Genomic DNA, 12,806 nt, shown 5'->3' on the forward strand with positions numbered 1-12,806 from the left:
CTGCCTGAGGACGACGAAGGCACCGGCTTTTCGCCTCTTGCTTCCCTGCCCTGCCCCGCACTCCGCCCCCTGCTCGCTGTTGTTGTGTGTCAGCACTTGGCTGGAGATTCCTTGAACTTGCAGGCAGAATAATTTGCGCTCCTTGTGTCGCGCCGGTGCCTGGGCCACCGCGGGCTTTGCCCGGTCTCCTCTTAGCCCCAGCGCTGCTCCTCTCTGCGGGGTCGGAGCGGGGACTGACCTGCCCCAGGCGGAGGAAGGGAGCGGACACCGGGGCCCTCGCCAGGTCCTTCGACCAGAGTTTTTTCCATGTGGACACTCTTTGAATGGACGTGTCCCCGGCTGCTTCTTAGACGGTCTGCGGTCTCCTAAAGGTAAAGGACGTGGGTTCGCACCAGGGGTGGGCAGTGGGCGCGGGGATCCTTGGGGCCACCGCGCCTGAGCCCCTTACTCACTGGACTGTGGCCATAAAGAGACCTCCCTCAGGACTTATGCAGCTGAACCCCATGTGGGGGTGCCTTCTCGCACCGCTCCCAGCGGCCATTCCGTCTTGACAGCTTGGCCCCACTTTTCTGTCTTCATCCTTATTCTGTTCAGTATTTAACTAGAAATGATAACATGACTTTGTAGGGTGGCTCTTGACATTCCACCCGTTAGCTGCCAGCCTCTATATCTTGCCCTGACTGTTCCTTCTCCCCGAGTTTCTCAGGGACTTCTCTTCACTCAGAGCCAGGTCCCTTTGAGAAAGCGCTGGACAGCGGGATTCTCCCGCAGCTCGAGAAGGGCAGTACCTCCGCGCCCCCCTGCAGAGCGTTTGTAACAGCTGACCCTTGGAGTCCTAGAGGAGCCCTTACGTAACCCCGGGGTGGGGAGGGGGGGGGTGGTGCGAGGCTCCTGGCCGCCCTAGGTGCGTGCGAGGACCCGGAGGCGCCTCGCTCCAGGGCCCTGAGCTCAGGGGCCTGGGCCACGGTTCCCGGCGGCGTTCCGCAGGCGCAGCCTTGTGCGCACAAGGTCTGGAAGTTCTAGACTGTATCAGGAAGTGCCATTCAGTGCCTCTGAGGAAGTCACGTGCGCCTTTCGTCCCTGTTTATAAGCAAGCTGAGCTGCGGGTTTGGGATTGTGCAGTGGGCAGGGCCCGGCCAAGGGGTGACATTTCTAAGAGTTCCTCTCCTGGGCTGGCTGTCAGTGCGAATGTAATAAAGGGGTGTGTGTGTGTGTGTGTGTGTGTGTGTGTGTGTGTGTGTGAGTGAGAGAGAGTCACTTATGGTGGGGGGACACACAAGGAAACTTCAAATCACATGAGAGTGCAATGATAGGACTGTGGTAGGATTGCCGTTTTTAGGAACTAGGGACTCTATTCTAGCAAACTCCGCAAATTAGCCCGTGTGTCAACCCTGCAAGTGCGCAGCCCAGGTGGGCTCCCTGGAGGCGGAGGCAGTGGGGAGCAGGGAGCCGGGTCTGCAGGGCTTGGGGAGGGCACTGGGCAGGGAACTGTGACTCACATTGGCCCTGTCCGCAGGTCGACCATGGTGGTGGCCGGGACCCGCTGTCTCCTAGCATTGCTGCTTCCCCAGGTCCTCCTGGGCGGCGCGGCCGGCCTCATCCCCAAAGAGGCTCAGAGGAAGTTCATGGAGGCGTGGGACCAGTCCTCAACTAAGCCCTTTAACGAAGTCCTCAAAACCTTTGAGATGCGACTGTTCAGCGTGTTCGGCATAAAGGAGCGACCCACTCCCAGCAAGAACGTGGTGGTGCCCCCCTACATGATGGAGCTGTACCGCCGGCAGACGGGCCAGGCGGGCGCGGACGCCCTGGACCACCGGCTGGAGAGGGCGGCCAGCCGCGCCAACACGGTGCGCAGCTTCCACCACGAAGGTGAGCGGGGCTCGAGCCGGGGCCACAGTCACCCTGCAGGGCTTCTCACCACAGGGCAGACTCCAGACATCCCGGGACAGAGCAGGGCGCAGCCAACTCTTGCCTTCTCCATCAGGTCGGTTCAGATTCAGGCTTTCCCGCATGGCTATTGCACTGTGTGTGGAGCGGAGCCAGGGATTCCCCTCTGGTAAATCCGCACCCTTTTCTTGGCTGGCCGCCAGCAGGGCGACTCCTCCCCCCGGAACTGGAGCAAAATCAAGCCATGAGGAAGATATGAGGGCAAAAGGCATGCCCCTAGCCAATTCAGCATGCCAGCATTCAGGGGATGTTTGGGATAGAAGTCGGTTAGGAAGCCCTGTGCTCTATAAATCGGCTTCTGTCATTTAAGCCAGCGTTTCAGGCCAGGAAGAGCCAAGGGGGGAATTTTTAGAGATGTTAAAAAGCCCAGAGTCCCAGAGTCTTTCTCATTTCCAGTTGATGTGGGCCTGGTTTGGATGAGTTTGAATCCCTATCTAATCCCCGTGGGAGATCAAATCCACCATCAATCTTCTGGTTTCCACAATGACTTTCTTGTTTCTTTTTTTGCTGCAGCCTGATATTAGGCTCAGGGTAGAGACAAGGCAAAGCCATCAGATAAAAGCTTTTGCAGCAGCTGCCTCTTTTCCTTCATGTGCACTGAAATGTAGATATATATATTTTTTCTATTTCCTTTTATGATACTGAATGTGGTTAAAGGTAGGGCATTTCTGCTTGTTTCATCAGAAAGGCATTTATTTAGTGGCTTTGAAATGTGTTGCAGGAGCTGTGGAGAGTGCTGTGCCCAGGTTCTTAGAGCAATTAGTCAAAAGCATATTCCACTCCAGTTCTTTGCTACATACTTTTAAATGTCATTCTGGCTTAATAAATTTTAAATAAAACACAGGCTCCTTCAAGTCCTTAGAAAGGTTCAGAGCTATACATCTCGGATCAAACACTTGCAGGATATTAGGGAGCTGAGAATCATTTTTTTTCTTAAAAAAAAAGGACCTGCTGCAGAGGTCCTTGTCAAGTGAAAATCAAAACAAAGCATTTTCTCTCCCTTGTTGATGGTCAGTTACAGTTGTGGGAATACTGGCTGGGAGGGGTACAGAGCCCCATAGGCTAGACACAGGACTTCTCACTGAGGCATCCATTAAGCAAAGTGATAATTGCCCTTGGAGGCAATTCAGATTTCACGTGTGTCATCTTAGAACTGTGTGCTCCATAGAATTCGTAGTGGTTTATTTTTCAAAAGTTAAGTCTCCAGATTTGAAGGGGTCTCCGGGTGCACTTGAGCCTCCTTTCCTCTTGTTTAGCTGTGCACATAAACCATCAGTGTCACCCAAGGAAGAAAGTTTGACAACTCATTTTGCAGGGAGTGAAGTGTCTTCTGCTAACAGAATTCAAGTTTGCAAAGCAGGAAGGTCTCATTCCGCTTGACATTTCATCCAGCAAAAGCAGAAGCTGTCATGGACGAGAATGTCATTTTGTAGACGTCTTTTACCCTAACCCTGGGATCTTAGGCATTTTATTCCTCTTTTCTAGTTGATGCTGTTGGATTTTTTTTTCCCCCTTCTGGATAGAAAAATGACATGTGTAACACTTCCTAGGAATTGAACACAGATCTTAAGCCAAAAAAAATTTGTTTAAAAACAACAAGGTTCTGTGCTTAGAATTTTATACACATAAATATGTGAGGATCTGGCTGGTGAGATCTGCATATTGTCTATTCTCCAGTAATGCCTTGATCAAAACAAGCTTCAAACTCATTTGAAATTGTTATGGACAGTCAAGTAAGAATGGACTCCTAGCTGACCCTCCATTGGCTGTTTAGAAATTGTAAATTGCATAGGAGATTGCCCATCTTCCAAGGAACAGCTGGTAGATTCGAACTGCCAACCTTTGGGGTTGGCAGCACAACTCCTTACCACTAAGTCACCAGAGCTAGAGCTCCCTTTGAATATTTTATTTCAACAACCAACAAAAAAGTTATGCTTGATTTTGAAAGTCATGATATTTATCTTACCAACTTGGTTCAAAATCAACTTGCCATAAACTCAGTGTAATTGGATGACAGAAAGGCTGTGGCATTTTTGCTGTTTTCCAAAGAACCATTTAAAAAAAAAAGTATAACTAGTATGTCATAGAAGTTGTGTCTTAAATTTTGATGAAAATCATGTTGTGGTTGTGTAACTCAGGATTTGAACTTTCTTTGTATCTTTCACTCATGCATGTCCCCCCCAAAATGCTTAAACCATGGGATTAAGAATTATTTAAGAGCAGGATGTGTTTCCTGTCCTCATCCTAAGTGGCTTTTGTTAAAGGACCCCAGTATAGGCTATCTTGCTGCCTTTATGGGTAGGATCCAAATGGCTTGGAATCTCTGAGACTAGAGGGGATGGAGTTCTTTCAGTCAGTGTGAAGATAACAGGACCCCATGGTAGGCAGTGAGAGATAAAATTATCAGTGGTCTTTTTCCTCTTGAGCATTCTTGTAGTCTAGTCCTTTTTACATGACTTGTAGTTGAGATAGCCTGATCTTTGCACAGTTCCCCTTCCTCAAGTCAGTTGAAAAGTCTGAAGCCACATAAGCCTTTCAGAATTGACTTTGAGGACAGAAAAAAAATCACTTTACTAACTGTAGTTCATGCTTTGCTGTGATAAGAGGCATCAGAACTGATTTCATGGGCCCTGCAAAAACTTTATTATGCTTTAATGTCAGGTGGGAACCTAGAAGGACCCCATGTTGTCTATTTACTCTTTAAAGTAAATGTTATTTCTCGTGAAATAATGGAAATATCTCCCTTGACTAAAGCTTTTGGATAGGGATTAACTCTATCCCAAAATTAAAACATCCCCAAAAGACAGCCACTGTTTTCTGAAGGGAAGTTTAACCACAAATACCACAGAATTGGAACCGACTCATGGCAGACCCTCCAACTTAAAATGGTTTTCAGAGGCTATAAATTGCATGGGGAAAGACTTTGTATCTTTCTCTGACTGGGCATCTGGTAGATCTGAACTATGTACGTTTGGGTTGGCAGTGCAGCTCCTTACCTCTAGGCCACCATAGCTCCCTACAAAGTCCCGAAGATTTCAACACATAGACCCCTCGGATGTACTTTCCTGTTGTGCTAAGGCCCACAGGTGTTTCATAGTGGCCATTACTCTGCCAGGGGGACAGTCATTCTACTTGAAAATGCTCCTTGGGGTTGAAGCAGCTGGTGTTAGACACTTCTGTGACACTCTTTGCTCTACCCTTTATTTGTACCCCTGGATTATTTTGATCTTTCGCATTGAATTATTTTTGCCTTTCGGCTTGCCTGTTGTATATATATTAAAGAGAGGACCCCCGGTCATTTTACAGGTGTTGGGGGGAAGGGTGGACAGAAGCTCAATTTGCTTTATCCATGCTGACAGCCCTTTATTTGCCACTGCTTCTTGGGGAAAGTCTGATTCTTTTTTAACCTTTAGTTTATCTTTGCTCCTTAATGATACCAGTTCTCTAATAAATTCTTTCCCTAACTTGAATAGTCTAGAAGATTCAGCCACCATATATTTCAGGGCAGTGATTAGTAATTATACTTAATTTTCCCAGCACATCCACAGGCGTTTCGGTTGTTTTTAACGAATGTTTTCTGTGCAGTAAAGTCTGCAGAATTTTCAAAACAGTGATTCACTTTTTACTCTAACTTAGTGTCCTTTATGGAAAATAGAAAAAGGTTGCTCTGGAGGTGACTTTGGCTTACTTATGGTGACCCTGTGCATGTTATACTTTGGACATGTGGTTAGGAGATTAGGAGAAGCTATTCATTGGAGAGGGCCATCATGTTTGGGAAGGTGGAGGAACAGCAGAAGAGAGGAAGACCCTTGACCAGATGGATTGACACAGCGACTGCAGCTATGAGCTGTTGTGTCAGAGATTGTGAGGTTGGCACCAGACAGGACGAGGTCAGATCTCTTATTCCTAGGGTCTCTATGAACTTGACTCAACTTGACTAAGAACAATGTACATTTCAGAGTAGCACTGTACCAACTCCACAGGGATTTGTGTGGCTGGATTTTCAGAAATAGATTTTCAGGCCTTTTTCTGAGGCACTTGTGGGTGGGCTTACCTTTCTACTCAGATCTCTCTACCCATTTGTGCCGCCCAGGGATGCCCTATCAGGAGCCTCCCCCAGTGTATGCCATTGCAAGCTAGGTAGACATACCTCATGGGGTCTTGCCTTACTTTTCTGCTCATTTTGGTCCTGTCTGCAGTCTATGCCATATATACTTGGGGGTACTGAGTGTTAGGACAAAGGTGCTCTGGTTGTGTGCTCTGTAGTGAACTGTGATACCAACCAAGGCCATGACTCTCAGGTGGTCCAATCAAGGGCCCCAGCAGTCCCCTCATGTGACTTATATAGCGTCAGAAACCCACTGGAGCTTTGCTGTGAGTCAGCCAGCTTATTCTTCCCCCACCCCCTACCCTGCATTTGGTAGAGCAGCTTCTTACTTAGAAACTTAGCGTCTACTATATTCTTCCTGACTCTGTTCTTTATTTACTAGCTCTGTGACCTTAGGCAAGCCACTCAACCCCTCTGAGCTCTCATTTCATGGAAAAAAAATTGCTTTATAATTGGCTTGTGAGGTAAGTTGTAGAAAGCTAGCTCAGTGCTAGGCTTGCCCATAAAGCATTCTGCTCACATGAGCTATCATCATCATCAGACTTATGACCTATTCTGTACTTGTCTCATGAGGAGGACAGAGTGGGCATGGGCTGACTAGTGTAGATGAAGGCTGAGGAAATACAGCCCTACCTGACAGATGGGTAAATGGACAAGGTATTGATTATTAAGACTTCCCTTTGAAGTCTTGTACCTTTCTTTCTCATTTTTTCTCATTTTTTAAAATACTAGTTTATTAAAAAAATTCAAATACACTGATTTCAAGAACAGATTCTCGTACTTTTGCAGACCTGTTCCCGTATCTGTTTGGTTAAAATAGTCTTAGGACCCAGGTATAAGATAGGCCAGAACTTTCAAGTCCTGAAAAATTGGTTTGTTGGAAAGGGGATATTTCTAGGCCATCGTTAACAGACACATAGATCTCCACATTATGTGCTAAAGCTTAATGCTCCGTATTTTTAGCATCTTCATGCTTGCAGAGACAAGGAGTAGAAGTGGGATGATGTGCTTGGAGGGGTTTGGTCCCACAAATGGGGTACATCTGTAACACCTTTGTTTCTTCCTTTTCTTTTTCGAGTATAATTTGCTTTTTAATCAGAACGTGTTTGTTTCTTCCTTATCTATTACTATAGTGGGTATTTGTTGCAGTTAGGATTTCTCTGGGTGTTTTCATTAACGTAGCTCTTCAGTGAATGTCTTAGATGAGTGTCCCTTTCTTTCTCTGCTTGGAAAGAAGATTCTCAGGTATTGTAAGACCAGAAGCTCAGTGCCAATCAGACTTTGGGGTCACTGAGACCTTAGGAGTGCTGATCACCTTTTTTCTTCTGGCTGCTGTTGGCTTCTGAGGGGGAAAGGAAAATGAGAAACAACGCTTGGTGCTTGTTAGAAGCCAGTGAGAGGAAGAAATTGCGATGAACCAGCTGCTATTGGGTCAGTTCTGATGATGGTTAACTTGGAGTATGCCACAGCAGGACACCAGAAACAGTAGGGTTTTCAGTGGCTGAATTTTGGGAAAGTAGATCACCAGGAGTTTCTTTTGAGGTGTGTCTTGGTAGATGCACATGTCCAACTTTCTAGTTAGACGTTGAGAATATATTTAGCTCTTGGCACCATCCAGTACTTTATGGGTAGGTTGGTGAGCTATTTCAGCACCTGGTGCAGACAGCAGGAGGTGCAGGTAGACTTCAAAATGTGGATGGAGTATGTATCAGGTTGGAGGGAGGCATGAGTCTGGACCTGATGGTTTCCATAGCTAACTAGAGGAACTCTAGGAAACAGCCTTCTGACCTCAGTCCATGTTGGTGAGTGACCCATAGCCTTGATGTATGTTACTTGAATAAGTGATTCTACTAGTGCCATTGAGTTGCAACTGACTTGCAGCTGGCCCACCAGTGGGTTTTCAAGGGCAGTAAATTGCATGGGAGGAGATTGCCTGTCTTTGTTCAGTGGAGCAACAGGTGGATTTGAATCCGTTACCTTTGAGTTGGTAGCACAGTTCATGACCACTAATATGTAACACTGCCTTTAAGACTCTGACACTCTGAAGTGGTCTACAAGCTGGCAGCATCCACGGCACTGGGAGCTTGCTAGAAATTAGTGTCTCAGGATCCCCACCATCCCCACCTATTCAGAATCTGCATTTGAAGATGTCAAGTCTCCTTGTGTATAATCCATCCATAGGGAGTTTCACTGCCAGATGACATTCCAGCCACCATCCGTGGGTCCTTGGGAGGAAGCTGGGCAAGCACCTCCTGTGCCGTTTGCAGCCTCTGCAAACCCGTTAGAGGGTCATGGGTTGAAGTGAAAGGTGACACTGCTCTAAACGATTACTCCCTAATGTGGCGGCTGGTCCCTCTTGCTCCCATCTAGCTTGTTGATAATGAGACTTTTTTAAATGTGCATTTACTTTCATGTTTTAAAACTCATCACTACATATTGTTATACGACATGTGCATGATTTGACTGTGACTTGTAGTGACCCTGTGAGCAATGTCTCTAAACCTTACCCTGAGCGAACCTCGCGAACAGCTTCCTCCCATTGCCAGTGTCAATCCGTCTCACCAAGGGTCTTCCTCTCAAACTCTTGACCCCCCAACTTTCCAAGTATGATGTTCTTTGCTAGCTCTGCCACCCTATGTGAGATAGAGTTTCACCATCATATAATTAGTGTTGCGTGAGTAAAATTAATAGGCCTTACTCAGGAGGAAGGGAGCTCTGGTGGCCTAGTGGTAAGAAACTGCTGCAATCGCAAGGCCCATGGTTCAAATCCACCAGCTGCTCCCCAAGAGAAGGATGAGTAATCTCCCCCCATGGAAAACCCCTTGGGGGTCAGCTTTGAGTCAGTTCTGACACTACTGTGAACAATGCAAGAGGTGTAGAGCTCAGTGCTAGAAAAAGCAGAAAAACAAGTTCAAAGTGGGGATGGGACCCAGGCTCCACTTAGGATGCCGTGGAAACAAGGTAAAAAAAATCTTTTAAGAATCAAAGTTGAGATGTTGAATGAAATACAGGTGCATTTTCTGGACAGAATGTGATCATCAAACTTGTTGGTTGCTGAGGAATCATTTCCATTTCACAGTGACTCCTTGTGCGCAGAGAAAAAACTGCTGCATAGGACTTTGAAAGTTGTGGCCTAACCTTGAAGGCACAGGCCTGTCTCAAAGCACCGTTGAGTTTCCTCATGCTACCCATGTTTTGCCTAAGAGCTCAGTGCTTAAGTGTCTATACCACTTGCCAACTCCGGTGGTTCAAATCCCTTAATAGGATTTCTTTTCCATGGGAGAGCGGGGTGGGAGAGCAGCCTCCTCCCAACTGGAGAGTCAGCTATGAGTCTGTTCTGATTCCATAGCAATTGGATGTTTGCAGCCTTCGGTGATTTTCAGTCTTGCAGGCACTCAAAGTGCTATTATTTTTCTTTGCTCCTTAAAAATTTTCAAAAGTATTTCTTCTGTGAAGGGAGGAAAATACCCCACCACAAACCACTGTTTCATTTTTTTAAGGAACAAGTGTCTTAATCTTAAATTACTATCTTGAGCTCAGTATGACTCTTCTGAAACAGAATGAGGATCCCTTGTGTCCTGAATATTCTGTGTCATCAAAGCTGAATTGACTCATAGCTGACCCTCCAGTGGGTCATCAGGCTCTAAATTACACAGGAGGAAATTTGCCATCTTTTTGCCGAGGAACCTGGTGGATTCAAACTCAGTGCTTTTGTGTTGGCAGAACTCCTTACCCACTAGGCCACCTAAGCGTCCTTATGAATATCATAGTGATTTTTTTAAAAAAGATAACCCTTGGTGGTTTTGGGTTTTGTTTTTGGGTTTTTTGTTTTGTTTTGTGCTGCTTTAGAATGTAGGTTTGAGTTTTTCCTTTTTCCCCCCTTCCTAAAAAAGTATCTAAAAGGAGCCCTTGATCCTTTGAGGTCATACGGAGGTGAGAACAGGCAGCAGTTGGGGAAGCTATTTTCATGAAATTGTGTGGCTTTAATGGCTACAGTCTCCCGGGACCACTCATAGGTTCCCAAAGAAGTCGATCCCTGTAAATGCCTTTGTCTGTGGACTTTGGAGTAAAATAGTAGGGTGTGCTTTGCAAAATGTCATCATTGATGTTGAGTTTTGAGAGTCTTTAATTAGGAAACTGAAATCTGTATATCGAGATTTGTAAATCATCTAAATTGCAGACTAATGTTTGAGGATAATGCTTAGGGGGTTGACATTAAAGCCTTTCTTTTTTTTTCTTTAAAAAAATGCAATCATTTCCTCAAATCCTCACTCATTAGACCTCTACTAACTACAGTGCTGAAATTTTGTTGTGTTGGTCCCCCCTTCTTCCTCGAGTCTGAATTCCAGAGAAATGCTTCACCATTTCCCCCATTATTATAGCCACCTGGAAGCAGAGTTCATGTGTGAGATCAAAAGCATTACAGGGAATTATGAAACCTTTGTTTCATGATATGCTTATTGATGGGAACCCAGAAAGGTGACTCTTTTGTGGGTTCATTTTTATCCTGCCTGCGGACTTGTACTTGAGAGTTAAATCCAACCCCAAAAAGGGGTTTCAGAATTTGCATACACATTGCCATCGCTGAGCTCACTCATTGTTAAAATCTCTTTGTTTCTATTAGAATCCTTGGAAGAGCTTCCAGATGTAAATGGGAAAACAGTCCGGCGATTCTTCTTTAACTTAACATCCTTTCCCATCGAGGAGTCTATCACTTCAGCAGAACTGCATGTCTTTCGGGAACAGGTGCAAGAAGCCGTGGAGAACAGCAGCAGCTTCCGCCACCGAATTAATATTTATGAAATCATAAAGCCAGCAACTGCCACCTCCAAGTTTCCAGTGGTCAGACTCTTGGACACCAGGTTGGTGACTCAGAACACGAGCCGGTGGGAGAGCTTCGATGTCACGCCCGCAGTGTTGCGGTGGACCGCGCAGGGCCAGGTCAATCATGGCTTTATGGTGGAGGTGATCCATCTGGACGACCATGAGGAGGACTCCTCCCGGAGACATGTGAGGATTAGCAGGTCTTTGCACCAAGACGACGACAGCTGGGCCCAGTTCAGGCCCTTGCTGGTCACTTTCAGCCACGATGGGAAAGGACTTCCTTTGTACAAAAGAGAGAAGCGCCAGGCGAAACACAAACAGCGGAGGCGCCTTAAATCGAGCTGCAAGAGACACCCTTTGTACGTGGACTTCAGTGACGTGGGGTGGAATGACTGGATCGTGGCCCCGCCAGGGTACCACGCCTATTACTGCCACGGGGAATGCCCATTTCCTCTGGCCGATCACCTGAACTCCACGAATCATGCCATCGTTCAGACATTGGTCAATTCAGTTAACTCGAAGATTCCCAGGGCATGTTGTGTCCCTACAGAACTCAGTGCTATCTCCATGCTATACCTTGATGAAAATGAAAAGGTTGTATTAAAGAATTATCAGGACATGGTTGTGGAGGGATGTGGGTGCCGTTAGCACAGCAAAGTTTTTATATATGTGTATGTGTGTGTGTATATATATGTGTGTATACATATATACACATCTATTTATATGTGTATATATGTATATACGTATATGTTTTAGAAAAGAAATGAAAAATACCAGTTGACACTTTAATATTTCCCAATGAAGACTTTATTTATGGAATGGAATGGAGGAGAAAAAAACCACAACTATTTTGAAAATATATTTATATCTATGAAAAGGAGTTGGGGAAATAAATATTTTAATCAGAGAGTTATTCTTTAAAGATTTAAAATGTATTTAGCTGTACATTTTATATGGGCTCAGGCCCAGCACATGAAGTATAATGGTCAGATTTATTTTGTATTTATTTACTATTATAACCACTTTCTAGGAGAAAAAAAATAGCGGATTTGTATTTATATGTAATCAAAAGAAGTATCGGGTTTGTACATAATTTTTCCAGAAACTAGTTTGTTTTCAGTTGTGTGTATTTAAGATAAAAAGTCATATGGAGGGTTACTCGGGCAAAGTGCTTAGCACATTTGCTTCTTTTTTTTTTTTTTTGCAGCGCTACTGTTAAGGTCACAAGTTCAAGTCCAGGAAAAAAGTGGATAATCCACTCTGCTGACTTTCAAGATTATTTTATTATTCAGTTCTCAGGAATGTTGCAGAGTGGTAGTCCAAGTGCACGAGAACTCATGCCCCCATTAGATGGAATATTTGAATAAGGACCAGACATTTGCTGATCTAATATAGGCTAACTCCCCCTCCGTTTTCATTTTCAAAAAGAGTAAAGCAGCAGGGCCAACAGAAATAATTTGGAAGATGGTGCATCTGCAGGAAAGCGAACAATGGCTTGTTACTCCTCTTTCCTGAACTAGTGAGCCCGTCAAATGGGTTGCTCTGGCCAAATTATTAAATAAAACATAAGATTTCTTATTGATATGGTGGTCATGTATATTTAAAGTTGATTTCCAGTGGCCCTCAACATGAGTTGGAAATCAATTTGTATTTCACTTTTACCTCATCTGGGAGCTCTTTATGCTCAAAGGACCCAATTTTCTAACTCTGCCCAGCACACAGCAAAATTGCATCCATCATGTTCTCTGCCCACCCCCTGCTCTCTCTGTCTGACCAGCTTGTTTTTCTTTCCAAGGTTATGTGTTTCAGCACATTTCTCTAAATGGTGAACCTATTTCAGATAATAAATATCAGAGCTCTGGCATTTCACTCTACAAAAGCCTGGAAAAAAAAACACCCCCCAAAACCAAAATAACCCAAACAAACA

General features: G+C 45.2%; 1 protein-coding gene across 1 annotated transcript; it reads left to right on the forward strand.

Moving 5' to 3' along the window:
- The first annotated feature begins 1,523 nt into the window (after positions 1–1,523).
- On the forward strand, positions 1,524–11,527 carry BMP2 (bone morphogenetic protein 2). The gene is made up of 2 exons (XM_006894267.1): positions 1,524–1,869; positions 10,680–11,527. The coding sequence occupies exons 1-2, from the start codon at positions 1,524–1,526 to the stop codon at positions 11,525–11,527; spliced, it is 1,194 nt and encodes a 397-aa protein (XP_006894329.1).
- The last annotated feature ends 1,279 nt before the right edge of the window (positions 11,528–12,806 follow it).

Source organism: Elephantulus edwardii, unplaced genomic scaffold (genome assembly GCF_000299155.1).
Source record: "Elephantulus edwardii isolate Elephantulus edwardi_28Jun2011 unplaced genomic scaffold, EleEdw1.0 scaffold00138, whole genome shotgun sequence".
Classification (NCBI taxonomy): domain Eukaryota; kingdom Metazoa; phylum Chordata; class Mammalia; order Macroscelidea; family Macroscelididae; genus Elephantulus; species Elephantulus edwardii.